This window comes from Hyaena hyaena, unplaced genomic scaffold (genome assembly GCF_003009895.1).
Source record: "Hyaena hyaena isolate Hyena2069 unplaced genomic scaffold, ASM300989v1 scaffold_189, whole genome shotgun sequence".
Lineage (NCBI taxonomy): Eukaryota > Metazoa > Chordata > Mammalia > Carnivora > Hyaenidae > Hyaena > Hyaena hyaena.
In genome coordinates, this window is record NW_024080821.1 from 1,436,405 (window position 1) to 1,461,697 (window position 25,293).

General features: G+C 44.0%; 1 protein-coding gene across 1 annotated transcript; it reads left to right on the forward strand.

Annotated features, from left to right (window-relative positions):
* Positions 1–672: 672 nt before the first annotated feature.
* Positions 673–24,822, forward strand: DGKE (diacylglycerol kinase epsilon). The gene is made up of 11 exons (XM_039241126.1): positions 673–1,238; positions 11,108–11,267; positions 13,587–13,706; positions 15,501–15,644; positions 16,118–16,275; positions 16,608–16,659; positions 17,807–17,920; positions 19,220–19,291; positions 21,960–22,087; positions 23,010–23,121; positions 23,723–24,822. Exons 1-11 carry the CDS (start codon positions 784–786, stop codon positions 23,900–23,902), a joined length of 1,695 nt encoding a protein of 564 aa, XP_039097057.1. The 5' UTR covers positions 673–783; the 3' UTR covers positions 23,903–24,822.
* The last annotated feature ends 471 nt before the right edge of the window (positions 24,823–25,293 follow it).

Sequence of the window (25,293 nt, forward strand, 5' to 3'; positions counted from 1 at the left end):
CTAAGCCACGCCCTCGTACCCGCCCCTTCCACCCGGCTCCGCCCTCTCCCCAAGGCCCGCCCCGCCCCCAGATGCGTCGGCCGCCGCGTCCCACCCCACACCTCCGCTGCGCCCCGGGGCTCGCGCCGCAGGCCCCGCCCCGCCCCGCCCGTGGCCGCGCCGCCCGGCTCGGCGTGCGCACTGCTCACTTTGCCCTTCGCCGGCGTCGGCGTCGGCGCGCCGGCGGCCCCCGGAGGTCTGCAGGTGGGCGCGGCGGCCTGCGGGCGGCCCCAGGCCTGGTCCCGGAGCCGCGCCTCCGCCCACGCGAGGTAGGGGCTGAGGGGCGGGGCCGGTCGCTAGGCCTCGGGCGGGGCCGGCGGGAGGCCGCGCCCGGGCGGAGCGGCTGCGCCGGGGCGAGGAGTGCGGGCCCAGAACTAACGGTCACGAAGGCTGGCGGCGCTGCGCGGCCCACGTGCGCCACCGCGCCCAGAGGCCCGGCACCCAGCTCCGCGGCCGCGGCCCCGCGGAGGGCAGCCTGTCCGTTTTTCCTGTGGGCGACCCCGTGCCCGGCGCGGGGAGGAGCGTGACAGCGCTGGGCACCGCCCCCTCGGCGCGGCTCGGCTGGAGGCTCCGGGGTCGCGGCGGGGAAGACGCGGCCCGAGCTCCGCTTTGGAGACCGCGGGGCCACCCGGGCAGAGGCGCCCTCCGTGTCCCCAGAAAGGCGGAGGGCGGGCGAGCGGGGACCGCGAGCCCCGGGAGGATCCCGCCTGTTTGTCTGCCAGTTAGAAATCGGCCTTAGACAAGATGGAAGGGGAGAGGCGGCCGGCGCCCTACGAGGGCCTGTTTGCCGACGGGCACCTGATCCTGTGGACGCTGTGCTCGGTGCTGCTGCCGGTGTTCATCACCTTCTGGTGCAGCCTCCAGCGGTCCCGCCGCCAGCTGCACCGCAGGGACATCTTCCGCAAGAGCAAGCACGGGTGGCGCGACACGGACCTGTTCAGCCAGCCCACCTACTGCTGCGTGTGCACGCAGCACATTCTGCTGGGCGCTTTCTGCGACTGCTGCGGGCTGCGCGTGGACGAGGGCTGCCTCAAGAAGGCCGACAAGCGCTTCCCGTGCAAGGAGATCATGCTCAAGAGCGACGGCAGGGCCCTGGACGCCATGCCCCACCACTGGATCCGGGGCAACGTGCCCCTGTGCAGCTCCTGCGTCGTTTGCAAGCAGCAGTGCGGCAGCCAGCCCAAGCTCTGCGATTACAGGTACGGCATTTGTGGGTACACGGTGTCCCAGGATGCGGGAGAGGAGTCGGGATCAGGATCCTGGAGCGCGCTAGAGACCTACCTTGATCTCTGCCAGTGGCCTCAACTGCCCACTTCAAGGATGCAAGCTAGTAAACATCCCTGGTATTGGACAAGCAGGTCGGCTTTGCAGTAGTCATTTGCCTAGATGATACATCTAGCCTCCGCCCCTCAGCCAGCCTGCCCTTTTGGGTAATAATAGAACTCTGCACTTGACTTTGATCCAGAGGTCTCTAAGTACGGCATACTTCGTAGCTACCGTATGTTACGTTTTCGCTTTTGTTACCATGGATCATTCCCATTTTAGGTGAAGAAACACGAAGTATGGACAAATTGACTTTTCCTTAGGCTCACAAAACTGATCCAGTGTCCTTTTATGAATGGACAGTGAACACAAGCATCATTCCATGGCAGTGCTTTAATTATCTTTTGCAAATACAGATATTGGGGCTGTGGTGAAAGACCAAACTTAAAGGGGTTCTCCTTTTGCCACATGGCCTCCTAGGACAGGAAGCGCCTTAGACAAGAGTCTTGGATTAAGCCAAGAATAGTGTAGTGCCTTCTAAATAGACACACGTTGGACAACGCATGAATGTTCTTAAGTATTCTCTGAAAATGCCCTTTGCTGGTATTAGAGACTCATAATAACAGGGGATGCCGCTCCTGCAGACCATCTGCTTTAACTCAATTTGCAGTTGACAGAATTTTAGGCGGTGGTAAAATAGAACTGGTGTCTGGGATTTCTAACCCCCAGCATAGTGTTGGGAGTACTGACACCTAGCCTTGTCTCAGCCTGAAGTCTGGACATCTTCACCGTCCTGAGTTTCATTTCTGACCAGTAGAAAGGGCCCCGAACATATTTAAGACCTAAAAGAGAAAGCTGATACTAGGTAGAAAGTTACTTTTGTATTCCGTCTGTATTTTTTCGTTTATGTCAGAACCTTTTTTTTTTAAATTAGTGTGCGCACCGTTACGTCAATACCTATTTTTAAATCTTATTTTTAACAGTTTAACACAAAGAATTTAGACTTTAGAATTTTCAAAAAGATATATTTTAAACTACTACAGGGTTTTATAACCATTTATTTGGTGTCTTTCAAATTTAGATGTTGTGATTTTGGCATCAGTGAGAGCTAGGTTACCAGTGTCTTTAAATAAATTGAGTAGCTCTCTGTATAGGTAAGCTTTAGTCTTCAAAAGCTGGGATTAGTTGGAAAGAAGACATGACTGGCATATTATTTGCTTCCCTTCTTTGTGTCTGTGTAGAATTAGATAAAAGTGGCTTCCATAAATATCTTTAACTGCGTTTCAGATACTCCTTAGCGAATAATCATAGAGCTCTGATCTTTGGCCCAAATGATCTTTCTTAGAAACACATATCTGGGGGGCACCTGGGTGGCTCAGTCGGTTAAGCATCCGACTTCGGTTCAGGTCATGATCTCGTGGTTTGTGGGTTCGAGCCCCGCATCGAGCTCTGTGCTGACAGCTCAGAGCCTGGAGCCTGCTTAGGATTCTGTGTTTCCCTCTCCCTCTAACCCTCCCCTGCTTGCGCTCTGTCTCTCTCTCCCTCTCAATAATAAACATTTAAAAAATTTTTTAAAAAAAAGAAACACATATCTGGGAGCACCTGGGTGATGCAGTTAAGCATCTAGGTCTTGATTTCATCTTAAGTCATGATCTCACAATCATGGGATCAAGCTCCACATCTGGCTCTGCACTGTGCATGAAGCCTGCTTTAGATTATGTCTCTCCCTCTCTCTCTGCCCCTCCCCCACTCATTCTCTCTCCCTCCCTCTCCCTCCTTCTCCCTCTCCCTCCCTCCCCCTCTCCCCCTCTCCCTCTCCCCCTTGTTCTGTCTCTCTCTTTCTCTCTGTCTCAAATAAATAAACATTAAAAAACAACAACACATGGGGCACCTGGGTGGCTCAGTTGGTTAAGTGTCCGACTTCAGCTCAGGTCACAATCTCGCGGTTGGGGAGTTTGAGCCCCTCATTGGGTGCTCTGCTGTCAGTGCAGAGCCCTCTTCAGATCCTCTGCCTCCCTCTCTTTCTCTGCGTCTCTCTCTCTCTCTCTCTCAAAAATAAATAAGCATTTTTTTAATTGCATTTGCAAAAAAAAAAAAATACGTATCTGATCCAGTCTCTCCTCTGCTTAATTAAACCCCTTCAGTTGCTCCCAGCCACTTACCCTGATGGTCTTTCAGTATAAACTTCAGTTGCTTAACATGGTGCCCAGGGCCTTATGTGCCCTTTGGACCCTGCCTGCCCTTCTGGTTTTTACCTGCACCACCTGAATTAAACTTTAAGCCCCAGCAACGCTCAGCTGGTTGTTAAGCCTTCCTTAAGATATTCAGCTTTTCATATTGCCGCTCCCTTTCTCAAGGCTTTCCTCCCCTGGCTAGCTTTAGGCATCCTTAGAGACTTGTCTTGTGTCCTTTCCTCCCAGAACCCTTGCCTGATCTACCCACCCCAAGCCCCAGAGTTTTCCTTTTTGATAATGACGTAATATCCGGTATCTCCATGCTTCTCAAAGTAGGTTTCCCAGGCCAGCAGTATTAGCATCATTTGGAAACATGTTAGAAATGCAAATTCTAGTGTTGCCAGATTTAGCAAACAAGATAAAACATTTGCAGTATTTGGGGCAGACTTATAATACCCCAGAATTATTTGTTGTTTATCTGAAATTGAAATTCAGTTCAGCGTCTTCTATTTTCCTGGCAACCGTACTCCCACCTCATACCCACTGAATCAGGAACTGGATTTCTGGGCTGGAGACGAGCAGACTTTGCTCTGGCAGGCCCTGCAGGTAATTCTAAAGTTGTGTGTACCTTTCACAGCACCAGCCTCTGTCCTTAATGTTGTGTCCTCCCCTTTGTGCACGATGAATGCGATGATGCATCTTTTTCTCACGAGCTTGTTCTTAGCAGATACTCAGCCCAGCCTGCTAGAGCCCCTTACCACTGGTGGGCATTATTTCTGTGTAACTTAGGCAGTGTTGGTTATTCCCAGGAGAAAAGGGAAGTTGTGCGTGTTCTGCAGTGTTCTCCTGTGTTTTAGCCAATAATGTTATGCAGGGCTACTGAATGCTCTGACCTTCCATAGGAATGAGATATTTCAGGAAAATAAACTATCTATTAGAATCTTACAACACAAGCCAGTCCGCCCCTCTGGGTTTTACCCAGCCCTGGCGGGGGCCCCTGCCATGTCTGTATCACAATGGAAGCTCGAGACTTAAGGGACTATAAAGACTCAGGTAATAACTGATTTTAAAGCCTGTGGCCCAGTTAAGCTCTGCAGAATAAGTGACAAAGGCCCTTTAATTTATACTCATTCAGTCATGATGTAACTTTCACATGGTGAGCATCTGTGTGTTTTGTTTCAGGCGCTGTGCCAGATTCTCCTTTCCCTGTAGGTTTCTTTCTCTGGTGTGTGTTCCCCCAACCGCTGTAATGTGTCTCCACACCTAGCATCGTATCACTCCTTCCCTGTCCTTCCCTTCTTCCTTCTTAACTCTCACCTGCCTAAAATAAGGAATTGTCTTATAAGCATTCATTATATTTGTTAAATAAACCTTTGTTCCTTAGAGTAATCCATCTCTTGTTAAGAAAACTTAAGGTGCCAGGGCGCCTGGGTGGCTTAGTCGGTTAAGCGTCCGACTTTGGCTCAAGTCATTATCTCTCGGTTTGTGGGTTCGAGCCCCGCATCGGGCTCTGTGCTGACTGCCAGCTCAGAGCCTGGAGCCTGTTTCAGATTCTGGTCTCCCTCTCTCTCTGACCCTCCCCTGCTCACACAGTCTCTCTCTCTCTCTCATAAATAAATAAAACATTAAAAAATTTTAAGAAAAAGAAAACTTAAGGTGCCTTTTTACTTATAAGGCCTTTTCTTCCTTACATCCTATCCCCTTCCCCCTACACACACTGATTAATGAAACAAAGCTTCTGATTTTTAGCAAATAATTACATTGGCCACTTTAGTCTTGACTTTGATCTTTTTAAAAAATTTTTATTTGATTTATCTTTTTAAATTTACATACAAGTTAGTTAGCATATGGTACAACAGTGATTTCAGTAGATTCCTTAATGCCCCTTACCCATGTAGCCCATACCCCCCCACACACAACCCCTCCAGTAACCCTCTGCTTGTCCTCCATACTTAAGAGTCTCTTATATTTTTTTGACTTTGATCTTAAACTGTGATCTGTGTTCTGTCAGTATGTATTTATTCATTTCATTAATTATCTGAAACAATGAAAGATACCAGATCATCTCCTAGAGCAGAGGTGGACAACCTTTCTATGAAGAGCCAAAACTTAAGTATTTTAGGCTTTGCAGACCATACAGTCTGTCGTAACTACTTACCTCACTGTATGTCATGGTACAAAACCAGCCCTAGACAGCACATAAATGCCTGGGTGTCACTGTACTCCAATAAAACTTTATCGACAACATCAGGGGGCAGACGTATTTATAGTTGGCCAATCCCTGTTGCAGTGTGAGTATCATAAATGAACATCTCGGGGCGCCTGGGTGGCTCAGTTGGATGAAGGTCCAACTTTTCGGCTCAGGTCAAGATCTCATGGTTTGTGGGTTTGAGCCCCGAGTTGGTCTCTGTGCTGACAGCTTGGAGGCCTGGAGCCTGCTTGGGATTCTGTCTCCCCCTCTCTCTGCCCCTACCCCCACCCACTTGTGCTCTCTCTCAAAAGTAAACATTTAAAACATTTTTAAAAAATAAATGAACATCTCAACCTTATGTATAGTTCTGCCATCTCCTCTAGCATACTATATAAGAAAGCTATCATGAACAGTTAACTTAAAAAAAATAAGTGTTGCCAATAGTTTCTTTTTTCCCCTTGTGAAGCTTCTTTTTTAAAAAATAAAGTGGTCACACTTGACAATAAACTATTAAAAAAAATAAATAAAGCGGTCAGCCACCTGGGTGGCTCAGTCAGTTAAGCGTCTGACTCTTGATTTCCGTTCAGGTCATCATTTCAGTTTGTGGGTTCAACCCCCCGCATCAGGCTCTGCTGGCATTGCAGAGCCTGCTTGGGATTCTCTCTCCCTCCCTCTGCCCCTTTCCTGCTCATTCTTTCTCTCTCCCTCAAAATAAATAAACATTAAAAATTTAAAATAAAGCTGTCATATACCTGCATAAAAATGGCACATAGGGTGATGTTCTATGTCCTGATAAAGGTTTTAGTTACATAAAAATGTTCATTTGTCAAAACTCAGCAAATGTACACATTTGCACATTTGATTGTGTGTAAATTTTACATCAAAAGAAAAATCCTATAGATAAATGATGAACTCTAGATAATGATATTCCCGTTTGCTGAACTATTTAGGAAGTATCCTGATATCTGCAGTTTACTTGACATACACCAAAAATTAGGTGGATTAATGGATAGAGAGAAATGTAACAAAGCAACTACAGAAAGATATTAATGCTGGAATGTAGGGGGTTTACTGTTTACCTGTTTACTTAAAAAAAAAGATTTTAACACAAAACATTTTAAAAAGTAAGGAGACTCTCCTTGTTTTTTGGAAATCCTTGTTGAACTATTGAAAGATAAAATCTCATCGTGTCCGTAATACTTTCAAACGATTTAGCTATATATGAGTTTACACTGAAAGAGATAAAGCAAATGTGGGGAAAATGTTAAGAATCAAGAGTGAAGGGTTCATTTAAGGGTATTCATTTTGCTATTCTTTTGACTTCTGGGAGGTTTAAAATGTCCAAATAAAAAGATAAGCAATTAGTCAGTGACATCACTGAAACTAAAATATCAAGACATTATATTAGTAATGTCTTGTTTTCCCATCAGGCTTGAAATCTAAATCAGGTTAAGCACTAATTACAAAATACATAGAGACCAGTCTCAATTTTGAATATAGTATTTGTAAGGAAAAGCATAACGTTGAATAACTAATAAGCATTTTGGCTCTACCTTTACAGAACACAGGCTGATAACAGCCATCATTTTAGTGAGAGGAATCTTTTCAGAAATTTATGAGCATGTAGTAAATGATAAAGTTGTCCCAAATCAGTGGGGACAGAAAGGACTGTTTTATGAATGGTGCTTGGACAGGTACCCTCTGGGGGAAAAAGTGAGATCTTCCTAAAACACTAGATGCCACAATAAACTCCAAATGGATTAAAGCAGGGGCCCTTAGTTCACAGATGGATAAGGTTCCAAGAAACCCTGACCCTTTCAGGAGGTTCTCAGTGGAGCCGGTAGCCCTGGAAGAAGCACTAAATTAAAGACATAGATATGAAAGCTGAATGGGTGGGAAGGGAGAAAAACTACAGGTGAGTAATTTGCAAATATTGAAGGACTTCAGAGCTTAAAAGCATTTACGTAAACCCCAAAGGGAAGTAGAGATCCATCAAAAACTAAACTTAAGTACATTAAAAAGTAAACTTAAAAAGAAAATTAAAAGAAGTTTGCAATAAATATGACAGAAAAGAGGTTGATATCCTACATAGATAAAAAGTGCATGCAATTATTAAAACCTAGTAAAAGGTGAATATATAGGACATGAATCAGTTCACAGAAGAAGGCAAAAAATATTCGGCATCACCTAGTGATCAGAGGCTTCCAAATTAAAACAAAAGAAAATTTGTTTTCTATCAAATTATCAAGGAATACATTTTAAATACTAATGTGTAGGATTAGCAAGCATTAGACATGATAGACCCCTCCATGCACTGGTAACAAGCACACGGGACAGACAGACCACATCCCAGTCACTGTATTGTGTACCTGAAACTAATGTACATTTATGTGTCAGCTGTACTCGAAAAAAATATTGAAAAGAATCTTGGGAAAATGCATGCCCTTTGAGTCAGTAACTTGACTTTTAGGATTCAACAGAAATAATCTCATGTATGTTTGTGATTGTTCAACTATGTTGTTTATACTTAATAAAATAAGCTATCTAAATGTCTAATTTTTAGAGGTGCCTGACTGGGTCATTCAGTTAAGCGTCTGACTCGTGATTTCGTCTCAGGTCATGATCTCACAGTTCAGGGGATCAAGCCCTGCCGGGCTTCACACTGACAGTGCAGAGCTTGCTTGGGATTCTCTCCCTCTCTCCCTGTCTCTCTGCCTCTCCCTCTCAAAATAAATAAAACTTAAAAAAATAATAAATGGTTATGTTTTAAAATGTTAAATTATGATATATCCATAGATATGGTATAAGCCATATTTTTAAAAATATTCAATGGCATTGGACAACATTCATGATAATGTGGAAAGAAAAGTCCTGTCCAGATATACATCTATCATATCTCAACGGAGAAACAAACATCTCTATACAATAAAACTGAAAAGTATGGCAAAAAGTGAGGAGTTAAGTGTCTCTGGATGATTTTTATTTAGTGTCTTTTTGTATTTTCTAAATTCTCAAGCATATGCTGATATTATCTTATTGAAAACATAATTTTAAAAACGTATATAGGTAGTTGACAAACGTATTCTGGTTTTTAGAAACTCAAGCAGTACAGCAGTACAGAAGGATATAGGATGAAGACCATGTGTTCTCAGCTCTCTCCTCCCACCTTTCTTCCCAGAGGAAACCAATGAGAAAGAATTCAGGGGTCCGCAGTTCAGATTATTCTCAATAACAGTATCCTGTTGTAAAGTTAATGGCACGGTAGAGGTGGTTTACTTGGGCTGTATAAGTGATCTATTGTAGTTTCTCAAGCTTAGCTTGAAAAAAACTATTAACTAAACATACGCAAGTTATTTTACAGTTTTCTGTCTAAGGGATCGTGCAGGTAATGCTTCTTTCAGCAGTAAATAGGACTCCTGAGTAAATAGCAGTAATCATTTGAGAAATCTGAACATCCACCGGAAAAAAAACAACCTTAAAATAGAAATCCAAGAGGGTTGACCTTGGGCGAAAGACTTTTATCCTCTTTTTTTTTTTAATTCATTTAATTATAACCATTATATTCTGTTGGCCTGCTTTTGTCTGTACAGTCAGCTCTGCCTTGTCTGTAAGTGGATTAAAGTCTTAGCAGCTTAATAATAGAAACCTGGGACCTTTACCAGCACTGTTCTCTGTTTGTTTCACGCTCGTATCCAGAGAAGCAAATCTGTACACATCTTCTGTCTGTATTTCAAATGCAAACATATAGATTAGTTTTGTATTAACTGCCAACAAGAAATTGACTGTTTTGCTATAGTTACTAAAGTATTCACAGATGGTCATAAATTAAGAGGTTTTCAAACTGGACAGACTGGACCCTGAGGGACACAAACACCCAGGGCAGTAGGGCATTTAATTAAGCAGCAAGGACCGTAGGCCTCACAAATGTTATTTCAACCAATGCACAAATAATTAAAATACAAAACCATTGTTCTAGACCCACATTTGTTTATGTGGATATACCTACTGGCATTTACCATGTTCTAAATTAAAACTGAGAAATTGTTGGGGCGCCTGGGTGGCTCAGTCGGTTAAGCGTCCGACTTCAGCTCAGGTCATGGTCTCACGGTTCGTCGGTTCGATCCCCGTGTCCGGCTCTGTGCTGACAGCTAGCTCAGAGCTTGGATCCTGTTTCAGATTCTGTGTCTCCCCCTCTCTCTGACCCTCCCCTGCTCATGCTGACTCTCTCTCTGAAATAAATAAAAAATATTTTTTAAAAAAAACTGAGAAATTGTTTAAATACTTATTTTTAAAGTAACAAAATATTTTTATGAAAATGTAGTAAAAAGAGTGAACATTATTTTACCTTTTTGGTACATTTCTTTGGTTTAGAGGCCACCTAGATTCTTCTGTCAGCTTCTGCACTGAGTCTGTACACTCTTGAGAGAAGGAAGATGAAATAGCATCTTATTATTAATATTAAAATGATTTTAATCTCAGAGTCCTGGAAGGATCTTGGGGGGCTCCAGACCACACTTTGCTTTTTTTTTTTTTTAATTTTTCCTATTTATTTTTGAAAGCATGATAGCAGAGAGAGAGGGACAGAGGATCTGAAGCGGGCTCTGCACTCACAGCAGTAAGCCAGATGTGGGGCCTGAATTCACAAACCACGTGATCACGACCTGAGCTGAAGTCGGATGCTCAGCCGACTGAGCCACCCAGGTGTCCCTAGACCACATGTAAAAATCACTATTAGGGGCACCTGAGTGTCTGACTCTTGATTTCAGCTCGGGTCATGATCCCAGGGTCATGAGATCAAGCTCCCCATCAGGCTCTTCACTGAGTGTGGAGCCTGCTTAAGATTCTGTCTCCCCTCTTCCTCACCCTTCCCCTGCTCATTCGTTCTCTCTCTCTCTCTCTCTCTCTCTCCCTCACTCACACTCTCTCTCCTTCCCTCCCTCTCTCTCTCCCTCTCTCTCTCCCCCTCTCTCTCTCCCTCCCTCTCCCTTCCTACCTCCCTCTCCACCCCCTTTCTAAAAAAAATAAAAATAAAGTTTTAGGGGCTCCTGAATGACTGAGTTAGTTGAGCATCCAACTCTTGATTTCAACTCAGGTCATGATCCCAAAGTCAGGAGATTGAACCCCGCATCTAGCTCTGCACTGAACATGGACCCTGCTTGGGAGTCTCTTCTCTCCCTGTTTCTCTGCCCCTCCCCTACTCACATGTGCATGCGTGCGCTCTCTTTTCCAAAATGACGGGGTTTTTTAGTCATAAAAAACACTCTTAAACTGCCAAGTTTGTTCAAACTTTATTGTTCATTATCACTGTGCAGATAGTTATAAATCTTCTGTTTGCTAGATTTTATGCCCAATAGTGGTAAGATTACTAAAGGATCAGTTTGCACGTCTGTGAAATTACAGTTTAAAATTAATTATTGTCTTTGTTTCTTTCTTCCCTCAGATGCATTTGGTGTCAGAAAACAGTACATGACGAGTGCATGAAAAACAGCTTAAGGAATGAAAAGTGTGATTTTGGAGAATTCAAAAATCTCATCATTCCACCAAGTTACCTGACCTCTATTAATCAGATGCGGAAGGACAAAAAAACAGATTATGCGGTGGTAAGCGGAGTTCGTGTTTCCTTATGGAATTGATTTTCACAAAGCTGCTCGAGTCCGTGTGCGACAGTTATGTCGGCATTGAGGGAAGAATCGTTACCATGGGCGGTAGAGCCCTGCCCGGTGCTTCGAGAGTGCCGCCAGGGTGGGCTCTTAAGTCCTTCATGTCTAAAGGGAAATTGGAAATGTTCTATTACGGGTCTCTAAATCCCTGCTGCACCTGCATCACTTGGGGAGCTTTTTAAAAACGCAGATTCCTGGGGCACCTGAGTGGCTCAGTCGGTTAAGCATCCGACTTCGGCTCAGGTCATGATCTCGCGTTCGTGGGTTCGAGCCCCGCATCGGGCTCTGTGCTGACAGCTAGCTCAGAGCCTGGAGCCTGTTTTGGATTCTGTGCCTCCCTCTCTCTCTGACCCTCCCCTGCTCGTGCTGTCTCTCTCTCTCTCTTAGAAATAAATAAAAACATTTTAAAAATAAAAATTAAAAAAATAAAAAAATAAAAACGCAGATTCCAGAGTCTACCTCCATCACCAGGTTTGATTAGGAGGCCTCGGGTAGGTCCCAGGAATCTGGATTTCTTTAAGGTCTTCAGACAGTTCTGATAAACAGGCAGATTTGAAATCCATTATTATTATCAGTGAAAAGAAAACCTGGAATTTCCTCACATGTTGTTCTAACAGAATTTTTCTGTTTGGAACTTCATGTTATTTGGAGCATGAGATGCCTTGACAAATAATTTGAATATCAAAACCGTCAACGACACTCTGCAGCATGTATGTGTGGAAACCAATCTAAATGTGTTTTTCAGTCTTTCTGTGGTTCTTAAGGGATAACTGTAAAAATTTGCATTTCCTACTTGACTATGCCAAAATAGTTGAACTATTTCATCTCAATTCAGTTTTGTGCCTTTTCCAGTTTAGGATTGTATATCTTAAATGTCACTTTTGACAGTATTCCTGCCAAAGAAAAAGGCATTTTAAAATTTAAAAACATTATGTTTAATGTTATGATAGATATTTTTTAAATGTACAGTCCCTTAATGTATCTGATTTCAATCTAAGATCAAGAGGGCTGAGAATCACAAAGTAAAGCTGTAGAACATCGTCATTCCCATTCACATCCGCGAGGAGAAGGGAGGGGAGAGAAAGGGTTAGGTCAGAGAAACACAAATTTCATCTGACTTTGGGCTTTGTATAAATCTGGATTCTTTTTTTTTTTTTTAATATTTTTTAAAATTTATTTCTAGGAGAGAGAGAGTCAGCATGAGCAGGGGAGGGTCAGAGATAGAGGGAGACACAGACTCTGAAATAGGCTCCAGGCTCTGAGCTGGCAGTCAGCACAGAGCCCGACGCAGGGCTCGAACTCACGAACTGCAAGATCGTGACCTAAGCGAAAGTCAGACGCTCAACCGACTAAGCCACCCAGGTGCCCATAAATCTGGATTCTTAAATCTATTTGAATATACCATTTAAAAAGTTTTTTTAATTAAAAAAAAAAAAAAAAGCCTTGCAAACTAAAATACATTAGACTATATCCAGAGGACAGCCAGGGTAAGAGAGCAGAAAACATCTGCGTCCATGCTGTGAACAGTCGAAAGGTCGTCAAGTGGGTTGCCTAGGAGATGAGACTGACGAAAGATACAATGCTTCAGGTGTTGGAGCACAACAGTTACATGGAAGAACAAATAACATTATTTCTGGCCGCCTTAGGACGCAAAATTAGAACGATGAATGCAAGTTGTTGAAACATAGCTCACTTTAAGTCCAAACTTTCTAACAATTTGATTCAGCAGTAGAATGGGCTACCTTGTTAAATTCAGTTCCTTCCTTCTCACATGAGTATCCATGCATCACTAGGTGACTCATCTAGAATAAGCTGAAAGAAATTTGATACATTAAGTGCGAGTTAAGTTATTCATGTCCAAGTTCTCTTTCCATTCTTAGAATTCTTTGATTTATATATTCATTGTAGTGTGATAGCTGTTTTTCTCCCAGCATATTTATATAGCACTATCGCTACCAAGAAATGAAAAATTTTATTGCTGGGACTCCTGGGTGGCTCTGTTGGTTGAGCTTCCGACTCCGGCTCAGGTCATGATCTTGTGGTTCCTGAGTTCAGGCCCTGCGTCAAGCTCTGTGCTATCAGCTCAGAGCCCAGGGCCTGCTTCGGATTCTGTGTGTGTGTGTATCTCTCTCTGCCCCTCCCCTGCTCGGGCTCTGTCTCTCTCTCGACAATAATAAACATTTTTTAAAAAAAAAGAAACATTTATTGCTCACCATCTTTGAGATCTTAAACCCTTTTCACTTGCATTAATTTTTTTAGCTGGCCTCTAAGCTTGGAAAGCAGTGGAGCCCATTAATAATCCTGGCCAACTCTCGTAGCGGAACGAACATGGGAGAAGGGCTGCTGGGAGAATTTAGGATCCTCCTAAACCCAGTCCAGGTAACTAAAGAGAAAACTTTTCCGTTTTAATCTTCTCACACTTAGCTTTTCATTTTCCCTAAGTTGTAATGGTGGTTAATGCTTCAAACCAGGCCACCACTTGATTTTAGGAAAGAATTATAAAAGTACCATGCCATTCAATTTTATGCAAAAAGAGGTGCTATCTTGGTGGGGATATAAAATGGCGCAGCCACGTTAGAAAAGTGAAGCAGTTTCTTAAAAAGTCAGGCATATGTTTACCATACCACCCAGCAATCCCATTTCTAGCAGTCTACCCAAGGGAAATGAAACATATGTCCCGCAAAGATTTTCATGCAAATGTTCGTAGCAGCGATATTCATAATAGTCAAAAAGTGGAAACAACCCAACTGTCCATTCGCCAGTGAGTTGACAGAACCAGACGTGTAACCACCCAGGGGGTATCGCTCAGTGATAGGAAGGGACGAGGTGCGACCCATACACACTACTGTGGATGAACCTCAGAACCGTGCCAAGTGAAAGAAGCCAGGTTCAAGGACCCACTGAGTATGTCCCTTTATGTGACCTGTGCACAACAGGCCAAGGTACAGAAACAAAGGAGCGAGGGGGTGCCTGAGGCTAGGGCTCCAGGCGGCAGGGACCACAGCCAGACACGAAGGGCCCTCTCAGAGCAGGGAAGGTGCTCGAGGCTGGATTGTGGTGGTTGCACAGCTACGTAAACTGACTAAAATCCATTTAATTGTGCGCTTTAAGTGAGCATTTCCATATATGTAAGTGGTACCTCAGTTTAAACGATAAGAGTAGAAGGATTGCACCGTAGAGTTTACGCGCTTGCAGCTTCTGCTTTGGAAAACATTTATAAACAACTCCTGTAACACTCAGAAATGGGATAACTTTTTTCTTCCAATTTGTATTTTTCCTTTTCAACCATACATACTTGAGGAAATTATAAAAGTAATAAAAAAGGAAAGAAAATCAGCTGCAGTTTCCCCCACACAAATACACCAGTCGGTTTCATTTGTCCATGTTCTTTCCATTCATTGTCTGTGCGTCTACATATTAACATTGCAATAACAATAATCTAGATTTAAAATGTGTATGGTTTGCAGTACGTAGAGAGTATTTATCCGTGTGTGATATGGTCTTCACAGTTACACCTGAAATTTTGAAAGTAGCTAATTGAATGGGTTTATCCCGTTTATCCAGGCTCCTGCTGTTGGAGGTTGAGTTTGTCTCATAATTATACATCCATAAATAATGCCACACTGAATACCTTTATAAACAGGCATTTTCGGTTTTTGAAATATTTTCCTAGATCATTTACAGAATTAGAGATATCAAGGGTCCTTGCATCTTTATGCCATTGTACGTATGTTGCAAAATGGCTTTCCAGAAATGTGCACTAACTTGTGCTAGCGATGGATTTGAAAACTACATCATAAAATATGAAGTGCTCGTTAAGGGTGAACTTAGCACATTCTGGTTTCATGTGAACAGGAAGGAGGCGGTGTCATATAATGGATAGACTCTAGGACTGAATTTGAATGTCAGCACTTACATATTGGGGAAATCACAGGCAACTTATTTAACCCCGCTGCACCTCAACTTCCTGGTCCATAGAAAGAGGCTTACTCGTTGCAAGTAGGGCCAGCGTCCGGATGAGCTGCAGTGAGTATCAGCAGTCTCGCATGTAATTAGACACTTCGTAGCCAGCATTGTTCTCTAACCGGATCCGTACTCATCTGGGGGGACGTCATCCTCACCCATGGAAGATGGTGTTGGAAAAAATAAGTTTTCCTTTTTTTTCATTTCTAGGTTTTTGATGTAACTAAAACCCCCCCTGTCAAAGCCCTGCAACTTTGCACTCTCCTTCCCTGTCACTCGGCCCGGGTGCTTGTTTGTGGAGGGGACGGCACTGTGGGCTGGGTCCTGGACGCAGTCGATGAAATGAAGATTAAGGTATCAACCTTTAAGACCTGCGGGCCCTTCACAGAACAGTTCTGAGTTACGGATACAATATTGTGGTTATATATTTTATTATGCAGATGAATATTAGAAGACGTTACCAGGTGGTTTTTTTGTTGTTGTTTTGTTTTGTTTTTAATGTTTATTTTTAAGAGAGAGAGAGACAAACGGTGAGCATGGGAGGGGAAAGAGAGAAGGAGACACAGAATCCGAAGCAGGCTCCGAACCCACAAACTGTGAGATCATGACCTGAGCTGAAGCCGGAAGCTTAACTGACTGAGTCACCCAGGCGCCCCGACATTACCAGTTTTGAACATTATGATTAAGCAGTTCCTATAACCTTCAGCAAAACAACATACAGCTGTTATATTTGTGTCTTTCTTGCTTTGGTCTATAAGTTTTGCCAAATAACATTACCCTACAATCATCTGAAGAGAAAAATCTAACACATACCTTCCATTTTCTAGGGACAAGAAAAGTACATTCCACAAGTCGCAGTCCTGCCTCTGGGAACAGGCAATGATCTGTCCAATACCTTGGGCTGGGGCACTGGGTACGCGGGAGAGATCCCAGTTGCTCAGGTCTTAAGAAATGTGATGGAAGCAGATGGAATCAAGCTAGATAGGTGAGTTTTACTTTCTCCAAAAGGTGGATTTCTGGAGCTTCAGGAATACTGTCTGGTCTAGAAAGGAAGACTTGTGTAGTTACTTACAAAATGTAATTTAAGTGTAAAAGAATGTGTTAATTGTACTCATCCACGATGCTGGGGTTTTATTCTGTTACATAAGGACTGAAGTCACGTTAGGTAGAGTACTCAGCTCAAAATTTGTGTAGTCACTTAGAAGTGCTTATTTTTTCAAATGCTATTTTAATAAAGGTACCTTATCTACAGGCATCCAAAGTTAACTGGCAATTAATTTGGTAATAATTACTTTTTTTTTAACTTTTGTATTTTAGATGGAAAGTTCAAGTAACAAATAAAGGCTACTACAACTTAAGGAAACCCAAGGTATGTTTTCTGGGCCTCAGTTGCAAGTGGTTCAGGAGACGGAAGGGAGTGCCCCTTTGTACACATGTGGCGTGGAGGTGCTTACTCCCTCCGGGGGCTGGTTACAGAGCAGAAGAGAGACCACGTGCTCAGCCCCCAAGTGGGCTTGTAAAGAGGGCTGTGGGAGAAAGCACACTGTGAGTGTGCGCAGTGCCTCCCTGGTAGAGGCAGATTGGGCTGGAAAGGTTTCAGGGGGAGGAGACGGGTGAGGTGGTCCTTAAAAAGTAAACACAATTTAGATTGACAGAAAAAGGAACAAAAGACTTTCCTGGCAGAGGAAATAGATCCTGGGGATGCAAATCATGGTTAGCAAATAAGGCAGAGATCAGCTCTGTGTTTTCTAAAAGATACTCTGGGGGTAGAGCAAAAATAACCCTGAAACTTGGACGAGGGCAAAACAACAGGACTTTTAGTAAGAAGACAATGGAAAGACATTGTAGAGGCGGAAGTGATGGAGACTGGGCCGCTGACTGATATTAACACAAGAGAGAAAATACACATTATACCAGATTTCTAGCTGTTGCCGCTGGATATGTGGGAATGACATCAACCAAGATACAAAGAAAAGGAGTTTCAGGTTTGAGAAAGAGGAAAAGGAGTTAGATTCGGGGTGTATCAGCCTGGAAGCTGTGGCATGTTGGAAGGGGTTTGGAAACGCAGGCGCGGCGCTCAGCAACAAGCCGGGGCTGGAGAAGGAGCCTGAGGAACTCATCCTGGGCTGGGAGATAAATGAAGCAAGGACCCACATCCTGGGTTGACACGGATAGAAACTGAGACCCTGAGCGTTGCAATGAAAGTGAAAAGCAGATGTAATGGGAACACAGGAGAGGCCTGGGTGCCAAGCAGAGCCTTTCTAGATACTAAGATCTGAGGTGCAGCATATTATCAAGAACAGCAGAGTGAAATTTATAAGGCTTCTATCGGCCTTTGAACCGAAGCTTTATTTCTGGAAACTTCACTGGATAGCATCAGCTCTAAGTGAAATGTAAATGCAGAAAGCATTACATTTTCATAAAGAACATAGAGACTAAGACTTAACATATTTAACATATGTCACAGGCTTAGACTGAAGCACACTGCAGTTGCTTATTCTTTGCCCTTTTCACAGGAATTCACAATGAACAACTATTTTTCTATTGGACCTGATGCTCTCATGGCTCTCAATTTTCATGCTCATCGCGAGAAGGCACCATCTCTGTTTTCTAGCAGAATTCTTAATAAGGTGTGTTGGATAAAATAACATTTCCTGCTTATCACCGAAGGTACAGTAAAAATAGTTCAATTATATCTAGCACTCTTCCAAGTAGATTCAGAAAGAACTTACTTATGGAAACATTTACCTGCTCTGTTTTGTGTAAGACTGTCAAATTAGATCCTTAAATGTGCTTTACCGAAGGATTTTGTAACTGTGACAAGCTTTGTAAAATTCGGAGAATGTTTTACATCACGTTCTGCTCAAATAGCAACTAAATGAATACATGAGAGCTTATCTTACTTAAAGGCCAACGGACGTTGGAAAGAATTTTAGGCAGGATGAAGTTTTGGTGAAGTCATGAATGGGAAAAAAGAATAGATTCCTTTGGCTTCAGAACAAAGCTCCGAAATGCAGATGAAGAATGAGAAGGAGCAGTTTGTTTGCCATGGCTTTTACCTACGATCCTCACTCTGACTCCTAATATAAGTGATTCCTTTGATGGAAGTTTCATTTTGGAATTTTTATGGCTTTTGGTGATTGAGCAACAAGATGTAAAAATTAAATGCAAAACAGTTTTGCTCCTGGTTCAGTTTTACAAATATTTCAAATTTACAAATAGTCACCTCTTACTAATACAGTTGCTAAGGCCGCAAAGGCTGCTGTTTGTACAATTAGTAATTAACATCTCAGAGACCCCATCGACCTTTCTGTTTTCGGAAGTGATTATAAGTGTCCATTAGATGTATCTGTGTTCCTTTCTTTTTTTTTTTTTTTTTTAATTTTTTTTAAATTTTTCTTTTGAGAAAGAGATAGAGACAGCATGAGCAGGGGAGGGTCAGAGAGAGAGGGAGACACAGAATCTGAAACAGGCTCCAGGCTCTGAGCTAGCTGTTGGTAAAGAGACCGACGCGGGGCTTGAACCCACAAATCGTGAGATCATGACCTGACCCGAAGTCGGACGCTCAACCGACTGAGTCACCCAGGTGCCCCTCTGTGTTCCTTTCATTAAGTGATCTCAAGTTCTAGGAACAGGTGGAATTTTCTAATTTTGATACAGTATTTCTTTATAAAATGGAGCTTTTTTACATTTTATATGATACCAGGAGAAAGCAGCATTTAGGCACAAACACTCCTATCTCACATTTCCCCTGAAGAATGGGCTAATTCAGCTCAGAAGTAATGTGTCCTCTCTTCCTACGAGAGCCTAGTGCAGCGTAAGGAAGCCGGACTCGACGGTCCCATCAGGGAACGTTGGTCCGGTGTCTTGTCTTGCCTACGAGCTTGTTAGGTTGCTTTAATATCCCGTTTTCTGTCCACTTCTCACAGGCTGTTTACTTGTTCTATGGAACTAAAGACTGTTTGGTGCAAGAATGTAAAGATTTGAATAAAAAAGTTGAGGTAAGCTTTTAAAGTTTTAGGTGGTCTCTGGATTATAAACTTATTTTAACAAAATACTGAATTTTCTGGTAACGTATTTTACTAACATACATGGAATATGTATTGTGGGCCAGGCACTTCACTAGGTGCTTTATACACATTACCCCACTAAGCTGTCACCACAGTCGTACAAGGCAGGCATGACCCTATTGCCATTATGCAGAAGAGAAAACTGTTTGAAATTATGCCTTTTACCCAAGTACACACATAACCAGGATTGGAACACAGGTTTATCTCACTCCAGTCTGCTTACCGGATACTGAGCAGCCGGTATTCATACCTGATGACAGGTGTGAAGCAGTCTCACATAGTGCCTGACTCGTCATTGACTCTCAGAGGAAGTTTAAATGCAAAGTTTAATTTATGTAACAATTGTGATGTACCTCTCTTAGATACGAAAGCAAAGTCAAGATGTAGGAGTGTTAAAAACAGAATATTAATGAGTGCTTGTTGCTACAGTGTCCCTGACATGATATGGCCAAGTCTTGTGTATATTCCTTGCTTGCTTCCAGAAAGAATCTGTAATGGTTAACAGTACCATTAATACAGAGAAGCCTAAAAAACTAGTAAAAGGAGTAAAAGGGGAAGAGAGGGGGAGAGAGCAGAGTGAGCGGGAGGTGTGAGGAGCCTGACGATACGTGACCCAAGCAAGGCTGCAGCAGTCAGGCCGACGCTGGGCTCACGGACTTTGTGGCCATGCTGCAGGAGGAATGGCAAGACTAGTCCAAAAAAAAAGTTCCATCCACTTTATCACATTTCCTTTATCCTAGGCTTCGATAGAATTGGTGGAATGGGCAGCAAACACAGTGACACTTCATTGTGTTGTCTGATATCTTATTTATACAAAAATTATTTATGAAGCCACCTACAAAATGCCAGGCACTGTCCTAGGTACTAGGGATACAGTGATAATCCCTGGCTCTTGCTGAGTTTACAGTGTCGGGGAAGGAAAGCATTTAAACCACATTGCAGTACAGTGTGAGAGGTGACGTGATCAGGATAATACAAGAATAAATAGATCTTCTGTCTTTAAATTTTTTTAATGTTTATTTATTTTTGAGACAGAGTGTGAATGGGGGAGGGGCAGAGAGAGAGGGAGACACAGAATCCGAAACAGGCTCCAGGCTCTGAGCTGTCAGCCCAGAGCCCGGACACAGGGCTCAAACTCCTAAATCGCGAGATCATGACCTGAACCGAAGCCGAACGCCCAACCGACTGAGCCACCCAGGCGCCCCAGTAGGTCTTCATTCGTATCAGAATAAATGAGAGCAGTGCCTGACCAGGGGCTGGAGAAACTGTCTAGGGAAAGTGGCTGTAACAGGTCTTTCTGAAGGAAGTGGCCATAAGAGATGGCAGAACTAAAAAGGAGGTGGAAATTGTTCTCGGCTAAGAAGAGTGTGCAGAGGCCCGGAGGTGAGAGAGAACGTGATGCGTTCGAGGGAGTCCCAGCTGGAGGATAACTTGCAGGACGGACAGAGGGACAGTGGCAGGAGCAGAGGCCAAATCTCAGAAGGGCCCTGTTGGCCCATTAGAGAACTTGGGGTTCATCCTGAGCTCGAGTCAAGCACTGGAGGGCTGTAATCGGGATGACATATTTGCATTTCATAAGTGCCCATCCCCCTGCTCTGACAGAGATGAAGAAGAGGAGAGAGAGGCCAGAGAGGAACACGTTAGGGCAGAGCTGAGGGTGTGCTGGACTCGGTACTGTCCGGAGTGACAGAGAGGATGGACCTGGAAGCAGGGGGGAAAGGCGAGGAAATCAAAGATGACCCCCAGGTTTCCGGCTTAGGCACCTGAGGCCTAGCGGGTGGTGCCCTTTCCTGGGAAGTAGTTGGTAGGGGCCGCAGCAAAGATGCTTTGAGTTAACCCAGTTTTGTGCCCGGGAGTTTCAGGTGGCCCGGTTCACTTTCCTGGACCAGCAAGATAGAGCTGTCAGCACCGAGATGGCAATTAACGACACAGCCATTAATGCCATCCAGAGTCTGCAGCCTGAGAAGAGAGAGGAGCCTAGGACACAGCTAGAGGCGAGAGGCAGTGACTGACGAAGAACCGGACAAAGAGGGTGTGGCTCCCAGACGTGAAGGAAGGGAGTAGGTCTGGAAGGAGTGTCAGGTGCTACAGGAACAGCAAATTAGATACGGCCTGAAAAAGATGAGATTTAACAACAACTGCCATTTTACCTTGGTTAAAAAAATGAAATTGTTGGGGCGCCTGGGTGGCTTAGTTGGTTAAGCGTCCGACTTTCGCTTAGGTCATGATCTCACAGTTCGTGGGTTCGAGCCCCGCGTCGGGCTCTGTGCTGACTGCCAGCTCAGAGCCTGGAGCCTGTTTCAGTCTGTGACTTCCTCTCTCTGACCCTCCCCTGCTCACACTGTCTCTCTCTCTGTCTCCTAGAAATAAAACATTAAAAAAAAATATTTAAAAAAAAAAAATGAAATTGTTATAATTCTTACAATAACCACTGAACAGGTGGGAAAGACAGACTCCTTGAGGAGGGCGGGGAGGAAGCAGTCTTCTCCTACACGTGTGTCTCTTGCCTCTTGCGTGTGTGCAGAAGGACGTGCGTGATTAGTGGGTGTGTGTAGAACAGTATGCCCTGTAGTAACTAACTACTTGTGTTCTGTTAAAGCTAGAACTGGATGGTGAGCGAGTAGAACTGCCCAGTTTGGAAGGTATTATAGTTCTGAACATCGGATACTGGGGCGGCGGCTGCAGACTGTGGGAAGGGATGGGAGATGAGACGTACCCTCTAGCCAGGTATGTACATGTGTTTTAGGACACTTTTCTTTAAAGCAGTCTGTTATTGGGGTGCCTGGGTGGCTCCGTCACTTAGGCATCCGACTGTTGATTTCAACTCGGGTTATGGACTCATGCTTCATAAGACTGAGCCCCATGCCCAGCTCTGCACTGCCAGCTTGGGATTCTCTCTCCCTTGCTCTCTGCCTTTCCGCTGCTCACACGCGTGTGTTCTGTCTCTCTTACTCACTCTCAAAAAAAAAACATAGGGGTGCCTGGGTGGCTCAGTCAGTTGGGTGTCTGACTTCGGCCCTGCGTCAGGCTCTGTGCTGACAGCTCAGAGCCTGGAGCCTGTTTCAGATTCTGTGTCTCCCTCTCTCTCTGCCCCTCCCCTGCTCACACTGTCTCTCTCTCAGAAATAAATAAAACAGTAAAAAATTTTAAAAAGACAAGAGATTGTGGAGAATCATTTAAAAAATAAACAAATAAAAATAAACATTAAAAAAAAGCAGTCTGGGGCACCTGGGTGGCTCAGTTGATTAAGCGTCTGACTTCAGCTCAGGTCATGATCTCATGGTTCGTGGGTTCAAGGCCCACATTGGGCTCTGCACTAACAGTGCGGAGCCTGCTTGGGGGTCTCTCTCTCTCTCTCTCTCTCTCTCTCTCTCTCTCTCTCTCTCCCTCCCTCCCTCCCTCTCTCTGACCCTCCCTGACTTGTGCTTCTTCCCTCTTTCAAAGTAAATAAATTTTTCTTAAAGCACTCTGTCGTTGTTGATAGACTGTTAATGTTTCTCAAGTTTTTCTGCTTTGTATATCTCATTAGTACGAATACCTCATTAAATAATAAGTTGATTGTCCACCTCTGTGAAAAAGGATTTGTCCTGACGTGACTGATCTTACCTCATTGCGTCACGCGATACGTGTGTCCTTTTTCCGACTGTAGGCATGACGACGGCTTGCTGGAGGTCGTTGGAGTGTATGGGTCTTTCCACTGCGCTCAGATTCAGGTGAAACTGGCAAACCCTTTCCGAATAGGACAAGCACACACAGTGCGGGTAGGTGAGACGCCGCTCGGCGTGTCGTACGTGCGCAGCGAGTCCCGTTTCTAGGCTGCTGATCCGTAGCGAGCGATACACACGTTACAGCTTTCCTCAGCGGCGGTGCACGGAGGCACCTGGGTGGCCCAGTCAGTTAAGCATCCGACTCTTGATTTCGGCTCAGGCCGTGATCTCAGCGTTTATGGGACTGAGCCCCACCTCGAGCTCTGCACGGGCGGCACGGGGAGCCTGCTTCAGGTTCTCTTTCGCCCTTTCTCTCTGTTCCTTCCCTGCTTGTGCACATGTGTGCTCTCTCTCTAAGTAAATAAATTAACTTAAAATTTTGTTTCTCTAAAAAGTAAACAAACAGTGGTTTCCACCCCCACTGTTACTCACCCTCCACCAAAAGCTTCTGTGTGATGGGGAAGAAACAAAGTGTTCAGTACAAAAGAATCCCTTAAACAGTTGATGAATAGAGAGATGTTCAGATTGATTTTCCAAGAACGGAATGTTAAGAATCGTCCCTAAGAAAAGTGAAGGGACTGTGGATAATTTCACTAAGACCTTTCTGAGCTCTTGGGAACTGACGTCTTTCTAATTATTTGTCCCCTACTACCAGTTGATTTTGAAGTGCTCGATGATGCCAATGCAGGTAGATGGAGAGCCCTGGGCCCAGGGCCCCTGCACGGTCACCATAACTCACAAGACGCACGCACTGATGTTGTATTTCTCTGGAGAACAGACGGATGACGACATCTCCAGTACTTCAGATCAAGAGGACATAAAGGAAACCGAGTAGTCGGATGAGGAAGTGAAAGTTTAGAGTAGAATCCTTCCAAACAGGTAGATACGTATTCATCCGGAAGTAGAATCCTCTATCAGCTGTTTGGTCTTAATTTCACCAGTAGTCGAGTGGGTATACATTTATGTAAATAGCATTCCAAAAACAGCCGAATTTCCAGTTGTTTACATACGCCTGTTCTCTCTTCAGCAAAACAGTCCCGTCGTATAGTACTAACTTTAAAACGTCACAGAACGTTAGTGACCTGCAGGTGAGATGTCTGTCACGGCTTTATGTGTGAGGGCGGGACTCGCTCCCGGGTCCACGCTCTCCTTCCTTATCCTTAAGCGCACATTTGATGGACACATTACACGTCCAGCAAGATGTAGGTGGAAAAATCATTGCCGTCTTAATTTTTAATGTGGTGACGCCGCCATAACGTTTTAGAAATTGACTTGCTTGTTTGAACGGAGTTGACTAGCGTCAGGCCAGCAGGGGTGGTGCAGGGCCGTCCGCCGTGGCGGGCCTCAGAGAACCTCTGCAGCCCCGTGCTGCGTGGACCCCTGCAGATCCGTTTCCAGGAAACCTGAAACAGAGAAGTGTTAAAGGAAGACAATACTTAAATTTTTTATGTAACTTTTATCTTAGGAGCAAATTGAGACCCCCAGATGTTGCTTGGTTAACTCTGTTAATGACCACATAGCAGCTCATTTATGACCCGTGGAGCCAGAAGACACCCACACAGTTGAATTGATAAAGATTAACATTCAGAGCACTTCGTTTCCAGGCTGAACTGTTAGCCAGTTTTTCCTGAGTAAGAGACAATATCAACAATTGAAAAACGTACTACAGAAAATGTATTTGCCCGTTAGTTGCTTAAGAAAAGTTCGATAATGATTACTAACTCCTGAAAGCTCAGTGGTCTTGTAGTATTTGAAGTACAGTCATCTTTTTTTTTTTTTTTTTTTTTTTTTTTTTCTGAGAGAGACAGCGTGAGCAGGGGAGGGTCAGAAAGAGGGAGACACAGAATCCGAAGCAGGCTCCAGGCTCTGATCTAGCTGTCAACACAGAGCCCGACGTGGGGCTTGAACCCACGAACTGTGAGATCATGACCTGAGCCAATGTCAGACACGTAACCGACTGAGCCACCCAGGTGCCCCTATAGTCGTTTTTTATATCCAAAGGACTTCACAGAAATCTCCTCTGGGGAAGCAGGCAGGATCCTGTGCTGAAATGTTTATGTCGTATTTATTTTAAAATGAGATTTTTTTAATTTATTTTCTTCATTGTGGTATACTTGTGTTTAGTGTTTACAGCATATGGCTTTATTTAATAAGTTAAATTCATCACATAAATTCAGCTAGTCACAATCAGAAATGTAGCCTGTTGACCAAGGAATTAAAACCCAC